The sequence below is a fragment of the Toxorhynchites rutilus genome, chromosome 3 (assembly GCF_029784135.1).
Source record: "Toxorhynchites rutilus septentrionalis strain SRP chromosome 3, ASM2978413v1, whole genome shotgun sequence".
NCBI classification, from domain to species: Eukaryota; Metazoa; Arthropoda; class Insecta; order Diptera; family Culicidae; genus Toxorhynchites; species Toxorhynchites rutilus.
Window position 1 is genome coordinate 246042311 of NC_073746.1, and position 20468 is coordinate 246062778.

The 20468-nt window shown below is 39.4% G+C and overlaps 1 protein-coding gene across 5 annotated transcripts in view; it reads right to left on the reverse strand.

Annotated features, from left to right (window-relative positions):
- Positions 1–2010: 2010 nt before the first annotated feature.
- LOC129775778 (dihydropyrimidinase) overlaps positions 2011–20468 on the reverse strand; it is a 63563-nt gene continuing 45105 nt past the window's right edge. For 4 of the 5 annotated variants that reach the window (XM_055780868.1, XM_055780867.1, XM_055780869.1 and 1 more), the window contains 5 exons: positions 20014–20204; positions 19516–19937; positions 18735–18973; positions 17364–18085; positions 2011–2964 (listed from right to left, as the gene is read on the reverse strand). In XM_055780868.1, coding sequence (XP_055636843.1) covers positions 2885–2964; positions 17364–18085; positions 18735–18973; positions 19516–19937; positions 20014–20204 — 1654 coding nt within the window. In that variant the 3' untranslated portion in view covers positions 2011–2884. Of the gene's footprint in view, positions 2965–17363; positions 18086–18216; positions 18441–18734; positions 18974–19515; positions 19938–20013; positions 20205–20468 lie in introns of all 5 variants that reach the window. The other variant, XM_055780866.1, reaches the window with a different exon arrangement.

Sequence of the window (20468 nt, forward strand, 5' to 3'; positions counted from 1 at the left end):
ACGAAAAACACGAACAACAACGCACCTGCCCATAACGCGCTGTCGGTGAAGCAATTTTTAGCCGATAAGGGCATTCCAGTGCTCGAACATGCCCCGTACTCACCAGATCTAGCCCCATGCGATTTTTTTTGTTTCTCAAGATCAAATCTGTATTGAAAGGTAGCCGATTTCAGTCCGTAGAAGAGGCGAAGGAAAAAGTTACAGGAGGGTTGTGTCCGAGACACGACCGCATAGTTAACGTAGGATTCCGTAAGGCTATCTATTGATTTTGTATATTTTTGATGAATAACATCGTTAAACTCTTTGATAACTATTTGGTGGCCTCCTGAAAAGGGCAGTTTTGTTTGATGTATTTGTTTATTTATTTGTTATCAACAGGCCTGAACAAGAGTGCCCTAATGACATACTTAAATCTAACTTAAATTCTACCTAATATCTAAGGGCATTAGAAAAAATCCTTTTCAGATGTGAACGGGTCAAGTTAAAATCGTACGAAGTGTACGAGCGGTTGAAAACTCGGCACATACTTGAAACGGGTTCATTATACCCGTAATTAGTGCGTGAAGAGGTTGTTGGGTATTCATTTCACCAGCTTTTATCGAGTGATGATGACACAAGGAAGGTAAACAGTAGTTGGATGTACGTATCAGATAAAATATACCGAAGTGGAACGAGATATGATGAAAACCGCCCTCTGCGATCCTAGACGAGATGCCTCCTGTGATATGTATGGATTAAATAAAGAAAAAAAATCACCAATGTAATAAAAGATAATTACCAATATCGAACACAATTATTAATCTTTCTCATCAGTAAAAACATTACTTTAATATAGAGAAAACATATTTAAAAAGGAAAAGGTAGTTTTCTTTTACAATTTTTACTTTCTGAGTGTTTATTCAACTCAATGTGATTTTTAATTGGACTAACAACACCTAATACTATAGAACAATCACTTTTTCTAATATTTCTACACTTTTCCAATTTTTCTCGCCGTATAAACTTTCCTTGGGTAAAAATGAACACAACAAAACAGACAGCTTAAATCAAACAACCCGTTCTCGAGCGGGAACACACCTTGGTTTTTATTTATGAAAATTGAAATAAATCGCTTCATATACCAAGTCATTTTTAACACAACTGCTACCATATACAATTTTATACTTACACTTGTGATAAATTTTTCACAATACACGATCGGTCATTGATATGAAATTTCACAAAACAACCAACATTACAGTTCCAAATTTAAATTTTATTTGCTAGAATTAATTGTATCACTCACGTTACTTGCAATATAAAAATGCCCCCGACTTGCATATATTTGCAATACCGATTTTCCCCAGGCAGCTTGATTTTGATCAATTTCGACCAATCAGAAGTGGGTATTTCCGTTAGGATAGGGGTTGAGATTTTTCAATTGCTCGATAGTTAGGTTCATGATATATATTATTTTCTTCAATATAAAAAATTGTTATGGAGTGCCGAAATCGATTGACGCAAAAATTTCATCAATCCATCATGAAATGAGTGAGCAATACGCATTTGAAATTGGACAACTTTAACGATGTGCTCGATTTTCAATTTTCAATTTGTACCCCAATATGTTCCCGAAAGACGTAATCCTACGTCAAAAGCGACGCGGCTTTTGAACGCCATCACAAAAGAAGAGTTTCAGCACTGCTTCGAACAATGGAAAAAACGTATGGAAAGGTGTGTGAGGAGCCAAGGGGAGTATATTAAAGGGGAGCATATCGTTGTACCGTAATTTTTAAAATATAACCCTTTTTCGTAACCAGTCTCGTTATTTAATAGCCATACCTCGTAATACATTGTTATGGAGTGCCGAAATCGATTAATGCAAAAATCTATTCAATCCATCATCAAATGGCTGAGTAATTCGTTCAATTTGTACTCCCAATATGTTCCCGAAAGACGTAATCCTACGTCAAAATGATGAGCAGTTATGTGTTATGTGATATGTGTTTCTGCAAGAAGTAAAAGCTAGCATAAGATTTCATTCTGATTTATTTCCATTCTCACAACTACAAGGATCACACTATGGCTAACTTAAGTTATTTTTTTCCATTTAACATATCTTCCACTGAAGGAAACAAAACATGATAATGCACACAAAGGCCTAATGCTGGATGAATCAAACTTTTCTCCTCTCTACAATTGTACTAAGCTTTAGCAATAAAACGTTGTCCGCCCTTCGCCTTACCTTCTCAGCTGGGGGAAAAAAAACCTAATCGCAACTGTATTCACCTAACAAAGGTACACTTACCGCAGCTTGTTTGGCATGAAGTAGCATCGATAATCAATCGAATTTCCCTCATTACAAAGCATTTGTGCGTTGTTTTAAAATCTAGCTAATAGGATTGAAAATAATCTTGAAACATCAAAGCTCTAAAAAGTTCTGTTATATAACTTTTATGTTACGAAAACCAAATAAATGATTGCACAGTTCAGCCTGCCTGTTTCTGTTATTGACAACTATTGTTGTAAACATATTATGTGTCTAATGTGGATGTAATAAATAAGCTAATTGAATACAACGCAAATAAACTATTAGTGTACATTAAGTGACATTCAATTGGTTTGGATTATCATCTGTGTTTGGTTTCTGCTCACTAAGTGTTAACAATAAGTCGATATATTTTGTTGAGTTTAACTACAATCCTATCTGCATGCAGTTCGATTTGGTTTGATTATGCCACACACTTTTATGTGTTTTTTTTTTGTTTACTATTCGCGTGTGTACGAGGAGCTCACAGAGTTACTGTCATCTTTTATTTAGCTGTTTTTATGATTAGTTTGGTTGCCATTTATGATGAATAATATTTTCTGGAAGTGTGGATGTTCAAAGCCGGAAGAGTTGTATTTACCAGAAACCGATGGATTTACCACCTGGAGGATTCTTGACGCGGATACACGAGCGGTTCTCGCTTAGGTCCAATTCCTCTGCAAAGTAGACAAGGAAATATTAGAAATTATTTGAAATTAATATAATATTTTCAGAAGGAAACAAATGATTTGACTTTTCTTTACAAAAAAAAAAGACTTCTTTCTACTTGATCACAATAAACTTGATTTGCAAATGTGTCGCCTAGTTGCAAAACCGGCCAACTTCAAAAATAAAAATTTTACAGGAAAGACGATTTCTGTAGCATCATGCCACCGGTTTTGCAGCACATCGTGATTTTCAAACGCGTATTTATAGAGAATTGATCGATTTGGTGCTGTTTCACACTACCGATAAGTGGAAAAATGTATCTAAGGCCCCAAAAACCAAAAAACGATTTTTTCAAACTTGTAGAGTTGGCCGGTTTTGCAATTAGGCGACACAAATTTACCGTTCTGAATCATATTTCGGACGCTTAAGGCATATGATGCAGAAAACAGGTCTAAACTTTATGCACAGGTATTATTTGGTTGATATTTTTAATAAATTAGTTCAATATGCTTTTACGCTTCCTACTTTGGTACCTATTTGATTGAAAACATAAAAAAGTCATCGAATAAAATGTTTTTCAAATGAAGCGAATGAGAATCAAACTTCGGACACTAAATCAAATTTCGGACAGATTGAATTCAAATTTCGGACACTTTATTTTGTAAATTACATTACACTTGATTATATTTTATAGTCAACTGCGAAACACTTACCAAGCAATCACAGTAAACTGTTAACGATGATGAGAACTGATGAAATACGGGAGAAATTTAAATATTGATGAACGGGTAAATTCTACGTGCTCACGCTAAGCAAACGTCAAACACAAACGATAGTGAGTAGTGTTGATAGATTTTTGCCGATTATGTTATAATTCAAATGTAGTTCTCATATGAAATGATAGTGAAACCAACGAATTACTCTAAAGAAGGAATTGTGATATTAATTTTATAGTTATATCCTCAGTGCAATAAGCATTTCAAGATGTTAGAACAGAGTGTCCGAAATATGATGTTGTCCGAAATATGATTCAGAACGGTATATTCTTTGCAAAAAACTAACAATGTTTTCAGTTATGTTTGATTCAGTTCCGAACACTGACTCAAATTCCCAACATATCTGTTACAAATACCAAACAGCACAAACGTGCAGGAATATTAGTCTTATTCATGGGAAATGCGGGAATCAAGGGTAATTATTTGCTCGGTCGAATCCAAGACTTTACGTAATTTTGTACGTTCCATCAGGAAAATGGCCAAAGATTCCAATATTTCCGTAATATACATGCAAAGCAGCGGCATAGTGTACGGGGATAGGTGTCTCGTAAAAAAACGAGTTAATTTCGAAAATCTGCTATAAAAACCGCGCTTATTGGAAAATCCGCGTAAAAAAGGTTACTTAAAATCTGCGTGAGAATCGTGATAGAATGCGGCACTAATTTCTGTCAAAAGTGGCCAGTTTTTTGACGCGGTCCCCGCGTAGAAAAATAGTGGGCAATATCACATCTCTCTCTCATGCTCCCTCAGAGCATATTACGGTAAGTAGTGCTTGCCAAAACCCACGTTTTGTACCGCGTAAAAAACCTGGGTATATTTCCAACCTTTTAAAACTCAAAATACACGAGCTGAATCGGATCGACATGTGATTTCAACAAGACGGTTTCACAACGACGCACCGCTATCAATTTGATGATCAATTCGTCTCTCATTTTGGACCAATGAATTGACCACTTAGATCGTGAGATTTTACGTCGTTGGAATATTTTTCGTGAGTGTGCCAAATCTATAGTTTATACCGATGAACAAACATCAATTTAAGCATTAGAAGACAACACCACACGTGTTATCGATAAGACAACAGCCGATATGCTCCAAAAAGTAACTCGAAATTTGACTTGGACATATGGACCACCTGGAATTAAGTTGTGGCCAATATTTACATGAAATAATCCTTAAAGAATGAAAGAAAGGATTAGTTTTTAGGCCTACCCCCCTTTAAAAATTAATGTTATATATTTCATGCAACTTTTCTGTGTTTGTTCTGTAAATTCTGAAACTCAAACGCTTAATAAATCATCTTTTATTATTATATCCTTAAACTTTAACAACAGCCCGATGTTCCTTGTTGCAAGCAGCAGAACTTGAATGAATGAAGAGATGCCAGGACTTCGACCGTGAATCGATATCTTCATCACTGATGTTTGCTGTGTGAACGTAGTTATTCTAAACTAGCTGACCCGACGAACTTCGTCCCGTCCAAAATAGATTTTTTGATTTGAATACTTTCAAACTTCCACGTTTTCTTACTAAGTGAACGTTAGTGAGTCCAATCACTGAACTCTTCATTGATTGATTACCCTTTGACCCTTTACAATTTCCTTTTACTATAAATTGTTTAGTACTTCTACAAAAATTCGTCCTTATAATATAAAATTATTTTCAGACACAATTCTCGTTCAAGATTTTTCAAGCATTTGGAAATAACATGTTTCTCCGTTGCATGGAATACATGTTTGATACAGAGAATATTATAAAATAAAGACAGCTCAAATCGGACCATTCCTTCCTCGGGTTTAGGGCATACCAACACATTTGGCCTTCCATTTTTGTTTATATAGATTATAAGATATAAGAATGCGTTATTCCGTCTGAAAATCCTTTTCCACTTCCGAACAAAAATCAATTTCGTTAGCGTCAACATCAAATGGACTAACAACGCTTAGCTAATTGTAGAACATATGGGAATTCAATTTTCTTAGTAAGCGAACGCGCAACCAATGTGGCTTCGTAGACTCTCTGCTAGAGGAGATGTTTCCGGCAAATTTAAGTTCGTTTTCGCTGATAGATTTGCTCGGAAGTTCTGATTTGGCAAAGGATTTGCAGCTGTGGACAGAAAACCAAGGTACTCGACACAAACAAGACAATGGATTCAAAAATGTATAGGGACGAGTGCCTGCAGAAACGTCTCCTACCGTTTATTAGGGCTCAGAAAGGTCCGGTGAATCTTTGGTCAGAATTGACAAGCTGCCACTGCAGTCAAAAGGTGCATCAGTGGTACCGTTATAATGGGGTCGATTACATTTAAAAAGACCGCAATCATGCCAATTGCCAAGCGGAAATTGAAGAAATGTGCCAAAGTTACTCGGGATGCTGCAGACATGAAGATATTGTGGAATAAAATGACCGCTGAGGTTTACCAAACGGAAGGTCCAAACTTTGATGGAGCGTATCCGAAAAAAAAACTACGAAAATTCATCAAAACTGTAACGGAATATTGACGTAGGACTACGTCTTTGATTTCTATATAGGGGGGTCACTCTACGAAAAATGTAACGTTTATTAAGAGTTTTCAAATGCATATTACGCAGAATCGTTCATACGATATAATATATATCATTAGACGGCAAAGTTATCCAGCATTTTTTCCGTCTGACACATCAACAGTGGAAATAATAAAACAAGTGAACAATTTAACAAATAAAGAGGTACGTTTTGCGAGCGGATGCGAAGGTAAATCATGTATTAGGTTTGTTTCAACTTCGTTCCCATGTTCAGTTCCCATGAATGTTGTATACAACACAAAATTGTGTGCAATAATTCGTTCTATCCAACAAATTAGCAAGACCTCTTAACTCCGCCTACGAATGACGGATCCCAATAATAGCATGTCCGAATAAGAACCTGAAATTATTCAGAACCAGAGCAGTGGGTCCAAAGCCCCAGTAAAGGAGGATGGTTGTAATAGCTGTTATCCATGGTTATTATGGAAAGAAAGTAATGGATAAACCCATAATCCAAGTAGTAAAGCGTAGGGGGGGAGGTCTAAACCCTGCCGATAACGGAGCATGTGGAGCACCAGGGCACCCTCCACAGTATCGTCTGCCCTTGCTGCATTAAGCCGGTCACTGATGCAGCGGACCTTCTTTACCGCGAGACTCGTGGAACTTCTATGAATAATCCAAATGATAACAATAAAAAAAACTTCGGGTTCCGGCAGCCTCTCTCTGTCGGAAAAAAACCTCCATAGAGATCGACTCTACGAGTATTGAAGAGGATGAAGTACTGAGTGACGCACCTGTGGATGTTCAGTCATGCTCCTCTTCCATCCTCAATACTCCGACTCGTTGTGAGTCGCTAGAGGATGAAAGTGACGAATGTAGTGTCACTACAAAAACTGAATCTAAAGTTGTAGGTTCAGTCGGGATCCACTCTTCTTGGAAAAAGAACCTCACCAAGGGTTAGAGAAGAAAACTGAAGAACTTGGTCGCAGCTGGGATTCCTGCAAAGGAAGCTCGGCTGAAAGCACTGAGTCAGCATATCTCAGGACCAACAAAACGCCCCCGAGGATCGGAGCTACTTAGTAGTGATGAAAGAACGATTCCTAAAAAATCGAAGCAAAATCTCTACCCCCGACAAAGAGCGGGGCAAAATGAGCAGAAAAAAGTTGCACAAAACACTCTTCAAAACAATACCACAACAACCACTATCGAATCTGGAATGTCCTTCAAAGAACCCTTAGACCAAATCAAAGTTGGTATTCTCCCGGAGAACTATCCCAACACTGAACTGACTACAGCTCAACTAGATTCTATTCAGAATGCTCTACTCACTGCAATAGAGCAACAAAGAAATGAACCGGTGAAACCCAAGTATTTCAACTGCTCATATAAGTCGGGTTATCTAATCCTTTCTTGTAAAGACCATCAATCTTCGGAATGGTTGAAGAAAGTGGTTCCCATGATAACCCTAGAGGATAACATAAAACTGGTTGCTCTAGACGCAAAAAATATTCCGCGTGCAGAGATTCTTCATGCCTTTTTTTCCATAAAGTGCAACATACAGCGACGAAAGAATCAAAAGCCTCATTGAGAGCCAAAACGAGAATCTCTCCACCGATAAATGGCGAATACTCAAGAGATCCAATCCCAATGAAATCCACGCGGATTGGAAGCTAACAGTCGACGAAGCATCAATGCGTCAACTAGTTAGCAACCATTTCAAAATAAACTTCCTATTTGGCGAAACTAAGCTGAGGAAAACTAACCTAAAGCGCCAAACCACAACTCAAAAGAAATCCAGTGTGCTCGAAGGAGATCTGGTGTCAAGAAACGAGAAACTTTATAACTCCAAAAACCCAGGTAATCTGAAGTCTTCAGAGCCCAGTGACTCCATACGTGAGGAGCCACAAAATGCTCGAAAAGTCATCAGCAGGGTTTCTGGTATATCGAAGTCTCCTCGAGAAGTTTCTCCGAAAAACAAGGAACTTGACAATCTGACTGTTCCTGACCCAAGCGGTTCAAACTTAAAAGCAATCGCAAAAAGGGTAGGAACTTCAACTACGTCAAGTGAAAAAGGTGAGTTTCTTCAAACGCCAGATCCAAAACGAGCCTGGACACTGGAACAAGCAAAAAAGCTGACCATAATTTCAACAAAACAGATGGGGTTCTGATTCTCCCAAATAAACCCCCGGATCGGTCAACCCAACCTTATGCAGAACACTAAAGTTTTGCAAATAAACCTCCATCACGCTAAAGCAGCGTCGAGCGTGTTATCCAGGAGGTTTACAAAAGACGCTGAGGATCTAGCTCCTATCCAAGAGCCTTGGGTTCACAAAGGAAGAATATTAGATATTCAAACAGGTTCATGTAAGTTGTTCTACGATGACAAGCATGACTCCCCAAGAGCTGCTGTCTTAGTAAATGCAAACATTAAATGCTTTCCTATTACAGAGTTCATTCAAAGGGACATCGTCGCAATCAGAGTGGAAGTACCAACCGCCAAAGGAAGATCCGACATCGTAATTGCGTCGGCTTACTTTCCTGACGACGTTTCTGAGGTTCCCCCACGAGAGGTAGCGGCGCTGTAGGGAAATCAACAAGGACTTCATCATCGGATGTGATGCCAACGCTCATCACACAATGTGGGCAAGTAGCGACATTAACTACCGAGGTGAGTGTCTTTTAGAATTTCTCTCGTCAAACAACATAGATATTGCTAACAAAGGAACTGAACCAACATTCATAATTATTCTTGACAAGATTCATAACTGGCACGTTTCCGAAGAGGCGTCTTTGTCTGATCACAGACACATTATTTTTGAATGGGATGGTGGCATGACAGTTCAGCGAGAATACCGAGATCCCAAAAAAAAAAAACCAACTGGGATCGGTATTCCCTTAAACTCGAGTCAAAAACTCTGAACTCAAAAATACGGTCGATTCAGCAGCTTGAATCAGCTTCAAAAGAATTAAACGAAACGATAGTCTCTGTCTACAACAACAATTGACGAATTTACGTTGGATTTACAACCAGATGGCGCAGCGAGTAAAATGAGGATGCTTTGTTTTTTTGGTATGAACTTCGTTCAAATTTTTTAGAAAAATCAGAATTTATCTTCAAATTTTCCGGTTGCATGTATACTTTCCACGCTGAAAAGGTTAGAAAATCATCATTTTACAATGTGTTATGTATATTACGAGGAATGGCTTGTTATAAGTATTGTAACTTTAATTTTTGTCAACTAAGTAAACGACGAATAGGGTGTTTTGCGCTAAAAATACTGCAAATCCTTCTCGTATCGGCCCCTACATAATCAATGATATCAGCCAATTTGATATGATATCGATTTCATCGCAATTATCCATAGCATCAATAACCGGTATGCATCATCAAACCTAAAATTTCCGAAGATTATCTATGACTTTGGTAAAATCGCTTGTTGAAACCATCGGCAATATACAAAACAATAATTTTCTAACCATATACTGACGACATTTAGTGGCTGAAATGAATCTAAATAAAAATAAAATTAATAATTACGACCGAATCGCGCTTTTCAATAAGACTCTGGCAAAAGACCACTCAAACGGGCTAGGTTCCCTTAAAAAGGTCGACGGTTCGTTTACAAAAACTCCCTCAGAAGTACTAGACTTACTGATGAGGACTCACTTTCCGGGATCTACATCTGTCCACTCGAATACAAATCCTGGCTATAATGGCGACACAAAATGCTCTCGATGGCACCCCACAAGACCTGAAAATGCAAAGGATGTCGCTATCATAGTTGCTGGGTTAGTCTTCACGAGAGCCAGAGTAGTTAACGCGGTGAGATCCTTTCTACCTTACAAATCTGCAGGTGCAGATGGAATTTTTCCAGCCTTGATTCAAAATGGAGAATCAAAACTAATTCCGCATCTAATCGAGATTTTAAGGCAAGCCTGATACTAGAGCACATTCCTTCGATATGGAGACTTGTTAAAGTAGTTTTCATTCCAAAGGCGGGGAATCGTGACAAATCACTCCCAAAGGCATTCAGACCAATTAGTTTATCATCAATACTGCTGAAAACTATGGACAAAGTATTGTATGAATACATAAAGTCTGTATTAATGTCTAAATGCCCATCATCTAAATACCAGTTTGCCTACCAATCAGGCAAATCCACAGTAACAGCGCTACGCACGCTTGTAACAAAAATTGAAAAATCTCTCGTCAAAAGAAACCGCTCTATGCGCCTTTCTTGACATCGAAGGTGCCTTTGATAATGCTTCTTATCTATCAATGGCACAAGCGATGAGAAAAAGACGCTTCGATAACTGCATAGTCAAATGGATCCAGGGCCTACTCACACATAGACGAATCACCTCGGAGCTGGGCGGGTCGTCAACATATGTGATTGCAACTGAAGGTTGCCCAGAAGGAGGGGTTTTATCACCCCTCCTTTGGTCACTTGTAGTTGACGACCTTCTGATAAGTTTAGAGGTAAAAGGATTCGAAGTTGTGGGCTTTGCCGATGATCTTGTCATAATGGTACGAGGCAAGTTTGACGACGTGTTATCGAGCAGAATTCAGATGGCCTTAAACTTTACACAATCTTGGTGTATCACAGAAGGTCTGAGCATAAATCCCTTAAAAACAACAATTATTCCGTTTACCAAAAAGAAAAAAACTGCACCTGCAGTCTCTACATCTTGGGGGAGAGGAAATAAAAAGCAGCGCTTCAGTGAAATATCTAGGTGTAATCTTAGATGCTAAATTAAACTGGAACACGCACTTAGAATCAATAATCAGCGAGGCCAACTCAGCTCTATGGGCATGCTCTAAAATGATAGGAAGAACATGGGGTCTTGAACCAAAAATGGTTATGTGGGTTTACACTGCAATTGTGCGGCCTAGGATAACCTATGCCTCATTTGTACGGTGGCCAAAGACTAAGGAGACTGTAGCTACAAAAAAGCTAAACAAACTCCAACGACTAGCATGCGTTGCAATTACTGGAGCAATGCGAGAACACCCTCAAAGGCATTGGAGGCTCTCCTTCACCTGGTACCTTTGAACCAATATGTTCAGCTAGAGGCTAAAAAAAGCGCTCTAAAGCTTAAAAAATGAAAAAAATACTAGAGGGGGACAAAACTGGTCACTTGAGCATCCTGAATCTATTACCCATTGGACCAGCCTCAGAGATGAACAATGATTGGATGGAACCTAGGACCAATTATGACATTCCATACAGAGTGATCGAACATTCTCGCTCAGCATGGGATGAAGGTGGTCCCAACGTTCGTAATGGTTCAATCCTGTTCTACACTGATGGGTCGAAAATGGGAATCAGAACAGGTGCTGGAGTGTATGGTCCCAGAACAAAAATCTCTGTGGCTATGGGAAACTGGCCAATAGTTTTTCAGGCAGAAATAGCTGCAATAATAGAATGTCTAAATGTCTGCCTCAAAAGAAAGTATAGACATGCTAACATCTGCATATTCTCTGACAGTCAAGCGGCACTTAAAGCTCTAAATGCCTTCAAGTGCTCTTCAAAAATTGTCTGGGAATGCATTTCCCTTTTACGGCAATTAAGTCGGATGAGTTTGGTACAATTGTACTGGATTCCTGGCCATTGCGGTATAGAGGGCAACGAGCGAGCAGATGAACTTGCCAGGAACGGTCAAACTCACCATTCACTGGTCCAGAACCATTCTGTGGACTCTCAGACTGTGTGTTGAAAAGCGAGCTGAAAAAATGGGAAGACCGGGAAGTGACAGCCAATTGGATGGCTGTAAAACTTAAACAGGCGAAAAAATTTATTACGCCGAGTATTAAAATTACTCAACAGATGCTAAGCCTTTAATAAGAAAGACTTCAGCACATTCACTGGTCTTGTAACAGGACACTGCCCGAATAAATACCATCTTAAGAACATAGTTTCAGCACAAGATGATATTTGTCGCTTTCGAATGCCGAAAGCGAAACCTCGGAACATTTGCTCTGTAACTGCGGAGCTCTAACTAGACGCAGACTTCAACACCTTGATAAAGCTATTCTGGAGCCCAAGGAAATTTGGTCCGATCAGGATTATAAATTTTATCAAACAGATTATTCCTGATTGGCACCTATCACGCTATAGCTTTCTGTCTACTCCTTCATCAATAAGTAGTAGATAAGCTTGAAGTGAAGTATAAAAAAGGGGTATACACAATAGTTCAATATAATGGACGCAGTGGTTCACACCCAACAGGGGAAAAAAAAGACCTCTTCGAATGTTAACATGTTGAAGTAATCAGATGCAAAATTTCATGCATCATTCAAATTTCTGACAAGATTTCATCAAAGCAACGAGGAAAGTGTCACCCATACAGTGATCGTTCGTTAATTGGGCCGGAAAATCAATACAATTATTGAACTTTACTCGCTAACTGGTCTGCAAAACAGCAAAATCAATACTTCAAATTGAAGATGACATCTATTATTGATACACAACTGCTTTGCAGCCCAGTTAATGTACGCCCTGTTACAGATAAGTTCAGTTAAAGATAGTCCAGTTAGTGAATGACTTCTGTGTATGACGGGGTGACGAACATTTTAAGCGAGTGTTTTTCGGGCAACATGGGCAATTGTACAGGGAAAAATGATATCAATGCTAGGAGGATAGCAGCGATTATCATGTGAGGACTTATTGAGATCGGCATTACATCGCAGCACATAAATGAAACGAAATAAAATATTAATAATCTTCATGACTCATATTCATAATTCTCAATGACTCAATTCCTTGTATGATAGATCGAGCAGTAGAACCAATACGACTTGATTGTGATAGTCTGCAAACGATCATTATTTCACCGAAAAAGCTACTGCTCCCGATGCCTTAAAATAAGACTAAAAATAAGAATAATACAATGGAAAGAAATCACTATACCATAGCTATCCATTAAAAATAAAGTAACTTCATGATTTCATGGGTATTTTACCTCAAAATATCACGAAATCGTAGGTATTTTCAACTTATTTTTTGTTTCTTCTCCATAAACTTCATACTCAATGTAATCAAAGACGATATATTTTTTCGTTCATCTTCCATTCCACCCTGTTTTGTGCCACACTGATATTCATCAATCATTTTCTGTTGAACTTCCTGCCAAAAGCTTATTTTCTTTTTTTTGTTCGTTGCAAACCGTTAGACGGTTATGAGTACATATAATAAACGGTCCTTTTCAGGACTACTATTTGGATTTTCAAAAGAGTTAAACTAACAGATTTCTAAACAACGAAAAGAATTACATTTAAAAAAAAGCAACTGTTCTGAACAATCACAATCCTACGTCAAACTTCCGTCCGTGCCCCTAGGCTCAGACCCTTCTACTTTTTTTAAATATTTTTTTTACAGAAATAACAATAAATTATTTGCATTTTTTCCATTGACATTTTTTGTACAAAAATCTAAATGGCTTCTAAAGGCTTAGAGTTTAGGGTGATTTTTTTAATGGGCCCATTTTCAAGGCTTGAGGTGAATGAACTGCAAAAGTTGAAAACCTTTTTTTTATTCTATATCTCTCTTCAATTTTCAGGAGATAATAAGTTAATAATTTGGAATTTATTATATATTTTTTTTATTAGTTTTATATATTTTTTTATTAGTTTTATATATTTTTTGTCGGGTGGAGGAGAGGCTTATGTAAATTTAACGTGCTTTCGGACTTATTGATGAGTTTTGCGAATGATCATTCAATTTTCGCGCATTAGAGGATTGTAAAAAGTGGCATTGAACCGGATGTGAAAAAGATATTTTATCGCGTTGAAATCTGCGTTGTTTGGTTCAAAACTAAAGGTGAAAGTTTGTTTCGCTGCGGTTGCTGCCGCCATTACACAACCGTTTTGATTCGAATTTTCTGTTGTCGTTCTACGAAAGATGCTGCATGGTATAATTTTTGGATTTATGATTGGATTTGATACGATTGGATTACAGAATGCAACATTGTATAATTTCAAATCCGATCGGGTTCGGGGTGAATATTTGTGCTCCCCCTTGCCAATCCCGTTTCTATATTGCTCCCGCGTCGAACAGACGGGCAAAATTTTTACCCTTAAAATGCATTCTCAAAATATGCACGGAAGAATCATAGAATAAATCTCGCATTGATGGCCCGAGGAGAAATATTGAATTGGACGTACATCGTCGTTTAGTTCGTGAACAAAAATGAACTACAAATATTGTAAATCGTGTTTCAGGAAGCTTCAGTTAGTGCAAACCCGGCTACTGGTAATATTTTTTGATGTTCGACTCGAGCATAAGCGATTTGCACTGAGTCGCTGGGTGCAAACAAATTTAGGAACGCATCGATACATCGGTGGAAAAGTTAATCGCGTATCCATATACTCGGAATACTCATCTGAGCGTTTGTTAGTTAGAATTTTTTTTTTTTGTATTTAGGTTAAGTATATTATGCAAGATTTTCAATTGATATTAATTTGAATTGGAAAAAAAAATGTTCCACAGTGTCGCTATAGCAAGCGAGCAGTCAACAGTATTCCTCAATGCTGATGTCACACGCAGCGGTTTCGATTGATACGTAATACGAGAGCTAAATCTCTCCGGAGAGATTCTTTGTGTGGACACCGACTGGACAACATCGTTGCTGGACGAGCTGGACGGCGAGGGATCGAGTGCCTTTCTCAGGGCAAGAGGGCGGAGGTGGTAGCGCTGAAGTAGAGTAGAGTAGAGTTTTCAAAGGGCCTTTCTCAAGGCTAGAGACGAATGAACTGCAAAAGTTTAAAGTCTCTATTATACAATACCTTCCTTCCTTCTCCGGAGAGTTGTCACACATCGAAGGTTGAGGCTCTGTGAAATGTTACACCGCGTCGCACAGTGGTCCCTGAGAGAATTTAGGCGGCCAAAACCCAAAAAATTAAGTTGCATAAAACACAAAAATCCTTCAGTCCCTCATTGTAGGATGTTCAAGGCATCTAGGATCACGTATTTCACCCCATTCCGCGCGCATCATTGCTCTGCCATCGCGATAAGATACCAGTTTCGCATGCTCGCCGCTGCCACTATCTCACGTGTGTTTTTCTAACATTTGTTTTGGTGAAGTTTTTAAACGATTTTTTTTGCTCATTATGTTTCATGAAGTATTTTTAACGGAGAATTTACATTTGTTGTCAGATTCAAAATTCGGTTGGTTGTAGTATGTGTTAACTACTACTTTTGAATTACTAAACCGATCCAGATGATCGACATATCAAATTAAAGCCAATCACCTGGCCTTTTTTGAAAAAATACTACACCTGCAGGAAATTCGAAATCTGTTCTCGTTATTATTGATTGTATTCGTTTTTTATTGTTTTCATAGTTTCCGGACCAAAGGCGCTATATTTTTTCATATGTTTTCTGAAAAGCTGAGATTTTTCACATAATATATGTTGAAACCCAATGAGGTACATATGAGGTGGAGCAGTAGGCAGAGTATATTTGTATTGGTAAACAAAATACGGTGTTGTCATTATTTGCATTCAATATGGAATGTATATGGAAGAGGCAAAACAATATTTAAATAACTCACAATTTTATGATGTCATGAGAAAAAAGGCTCATGAAATCTTGTAACTGATTGTTTTTTATAGATGATAATTGTATTGTGACTTACTTCCATCATTTAAGGAGCAAAAACGCCCAAAGAACAGTATTATTCTCAGTCCTTGGAAATAGCATAATTTTCAATGAAATGTTGCTTAATTGTGAACTATTTTCCTCAAATCACATACACATGTACTGGGAGCCTTCAAAATATCATCACATCACCGCGAAAATAACGAAAATTGGTTTGTTTCTATGAAGGTGAGAGAGTGAAAATGACACACAAAAATATCACTTTTATTATCTTTTCCGACATCATTTCACGAATATCCACTGCACACTGTCACATTATATGCATAATCAGTGGGAACTCCACGAAAAGATCTGTTTTTAATTGATAAAAACTTGCCGAAATGAATCGTTTTCATATGGATGTGGAAAGCAATTGAACATAAACACAAATATCAACGTCACAATGTGAAAAGTAGCTATGGCAGCGCATGCTATCACACACACTATGTTCGCAAATTCTGCCATCTGCTCCACCTAATAATCCTTCTCATGGGTTGAAACCAGAGACGTTTTTTTTTCGTTTTTGAGTTATGATTTTTCAAAGTTAACGGATGGTTCGGAAAATCAATTTTGAACTCTGCGTATTCGAAAACATACACTTTGATACCAAACACGATAAAAACTGAAAATTTTGAAAAAAAAAATTTCGAGATGACACCAGATATCGACGTTTCATGTATTTTTAAATCATTTGGCATCGAAAAAAAATTGATTTTTCAAATTTTCAATCATTTTTGTGGGCCAATAAACAAAATGTACGTGGTCGGTTTTTGAAATTTGACATGACCATTTTCGCTGCCACCCTAATGTACATGTACTGAGTAATGGGTTCGACGGTTCAAGAAAGGAGATTTCGGCAACAAAGAGCGTGACAGAAAGCGTTCAACGATCAAAGATAATGAACTGTAGGCGATATTGGATCAAGATCCGTGTCAGTCTCAAGAGAAACTTGCCAAAAGTTTGGGAACAACTCAACAAGTCATATAATTACGTCTGAAGTGTAAAGTGTTAATATCGAAACAAAATTCTTTAAAACCTACTCGAACATCGGATAAAAAAGAAGAATATCGCTCGAGATAAATACTCGATATAGCACTGCGTTGGCATAAAGGAAGAAAATGCGATATAATTTCAGCTTGTGTATTGTTCTCGCGAAGGCAAGCATCCTTCATCGACCAGCCATCTTCAACTGCTTAATAAAAATTGCGCAAACCATCGAGTCTCTTAAGGGCTACCGAAACTTTCTACTGAAGTGCTATTCCTAAAATTTCGATACATTTCAAAGAAATATCCGAAGTGATAACCGAAGAAAATTATTTCGTAGCCATATGTCAAAATGTGGTCGTGTCCTTAACACAAGCCCCTATTTTTCTCTGTACAAGCGCTCAGTAAATAATTTGTGAGGGAAACGTTCAAGAGAAAAGAAAAAGAAAGACAACAAACTACGAAAACAGAAGTAATGTTTATTATTCACACCACCGCTACTTACCACTGATCGAGAATGTCGACTGTTGCATATCCTTAGTGCCGTCAGGTCGATGACCACGTGCACTGTGCGGAGTGCTGACCTGTGAGTCGCCCGAGATCACGCTTAGCGCTGGGCCGGGAATGTATTTTTCCGGCAGAGCGTACAGATCTGCTTTGTACGAATCATGCTTCTGGTTCAAGTTCAGACTCTGCAGCCCATTGCGGGCTTCCTCCTTGGATTCACCATTCCGATCGCTAACTCCGTTCAACGCATCGTACACGTACGGCGGATTGACCGGGGTTTCGAGGAACATGCCGTGTCCTTCGGCTACCCGGAAGGTTCCATTCTCCACGCATACCTTGCCGCGAACGATCACGTACTCCGGCACACCGTGGCATTTCATTCCCTCGAAAATGTTGAAATCACACGCCTGATGGTGGGTTGCGGCCGAAATGGTGCGCACGGCCTTTGCGTCCCAGATCAGTACGTCCGCATCCGAGCCCGGGGCGATGCGACCCTTGCGAGGGTATAGGTTGAAAATTTTCGCCGCGTTCGTACTTGTGATGGCAACGAACCGCTGCGGATCGATTAATCCCGTCTGGACGCCCTTCTCCCAGACGACCGACATGCGGTCCTCGACACCATTCACGCCGTTCGGGATCTTCGAGAAGTCTTTCAGCCCTAGTTCTTTTTGGTTCTTGTTGAAGGTGCAATTATCGCTGCCGGTTGTTTGTAGATCGTCTCTAGAAGATAGGAATGATCGCTATTAGATCCTGCGTGTTAGTCAGATGAAGGGGGGTGTGTCAGTTCAAAAACCCAAAGCAAATGATGGAAGCGAAAGGATGTGTATCTATGAATGAAAGATTCAACTTACAAAGCCAGGAACTTCATCAGATGTCGGGGAGTTTCCGGATCCTGGCGAATCGGTGGGCTAGTTACGTAGTAGGCTAGAGCGTTAGGTTTAATGTTGGTTAGTGTACAGCCTAGGGAACTGGCGAGCGTTTCGCCGTAGACTTGTAGTCCACGTCTTTTCGCCTGGGACAACTGCTCGGCGGCTAGCTTGCTCGTTATCCTGGTGACGTACAGCGGGGTCTCGGTCTGATTTTATTTACGATGACAGATTGTTCGTGTATGATTTTTAGTGTTTAACAGCGACGTACCAGACGATCACAACAACAAATATCCATAGTATGAAAGCATGGTTTTCGGCGTTTTCAAAATAGACAAATGATATAAATTTGTATTGAGTTGAGGTTCAACGGCGGTTAGATTTGACATGGTAGAATAAAGAGCGGTGCTTGGTAGTAGGGAACAATTGAAGATGAACCATGCAGTGTTAGTATTATGCGGCAAATCGATTGGTACCACAAACTGCTGGCGGCCATTACTTACTGCGCAAGTAGTTTCATCATAAATTCCGGTGTCGTTGGATCCGGTCTGAGTGGTGGACTAAGTACATGGGCAGCGGCATGATGCCAGCACTGGTTGCCGTAGTGTGTGCCATCGGTGCCAAGGGCAGCGGCCAGTGTCTCGCCGAATATACCCACACCGTTGTAACGGTGACGAGCGCGTGCGAGCTCGATACCGGCCGATTTACTCATTACATGCACTACGTACAGGGGACACTTAGTCTACGGGTTTAGCATGGGTTCGATAAGTGTTAGGAATCAATGTTGGTGGGGAGAACGGAAGAGATAAAATAAAATTAGATAATAAAACCAGCCGAAAAAATAAAGTGCAGTATTCTACAAGCTGTCACATTCATAGGGATAGATATTTAACTTTATGCTTTTTATTATGCGACTACAGATTTGAATTACATTGGCGTGTCAAACAGTCCTGAAAATACAGTTGAGTCAAGGAAACAGTGAAAATAGGGCGAAAACGGAGGAAGTGAAGCAATAACAATATTAACCTTGAGTAACGTTTCTCATTTAAGATTATGAGGTCGCGATTTTATAAATGCAAAATTATTTTATAAAACATAATCTAAACATAGCAATTTACAAACTTGAATCTGTTCAAGCGGAATAATCAACCAATATAGGATGGCATCTACAGTTTAGACAGACCGCGAAATCTAATTGGAAGAACGTGCAAGAATGTCGAATGTCATGCGAAATACACTACGGGAGGGGATGTGGCTAAAGCAAAGTTCTTATAATACGCTCACCTGGTGGGCAATCACACAAGCCCTGTTCACCGCCTCGGCTTCGACCTCCTCGGTGCGCGATAGCTCATGCCCTTCCGGGCCGGTAACGCCAGCTGAAAGTAGCTTTTGCACGTTCTTAGCAATAACGTCACCGTTCTCAGCGTGAACTTGAGCCACCGCGCCCAGCTCCTTGCACGTCTCGAAGATTTCGTACAGCTCACTGTCGGTCACCTGGAAGAGTCCCTTGTATGCCATAAAACATTTGAACGAATTAACGCCACGTTCCTCGCACAGGATTTTCATTTCGTCCCGAACCGACTTTGACCACCAGGTGATGGCCACATGCAGACCGTAGTCGCAAACCACCTTCGGATCCGCCCGGCATCGCCACGTGTCGTACGCCTCAAGCAGCGATTCCCCTTTCTTGGGAATGACAAAATCCACTGCGAAGCGAAAATACGAAACGCGCTTTATTTCAAACAATGCATCTTCCTAACGCGCTCTAAGATTGAAACTTACTAATTGTCGTTGTGCCACCGGCAACGGCCGCTTTGGTGCCCTGATAAAAATCATCCACCGCAACGGTGCCCCCAAACTCGAGCTGAAAGTGTGTGTGCGGATCGATACCGCCAGGCATAACCAGCATTCCGGCTGCATCTATCGTACGGCAGCCTCCCGGAACGACAAAGTCTGCACCCGAGCCGACGTATCTGAAAGGAAGTAAAAGGGACAAATGGAATTTATTTATGTCGCGCCAAGAGACTGCAACGATTGGGATGGAGATTGAAATAGTTGCTTTTTTTCAGGCAGACGGCCAATATTGATTTCTATGGTATTTTTACTAGCTTAATCGTTGCTCTCTTCTATAGTTCAACACCAGGGGAAACTTTTGACGCATTGACGGAAAAAAGCCTGACATTTTTGCCGAAATTTGGGTTACTTCTATAAGTATAGCACAGATGTAGCAGTTAGCC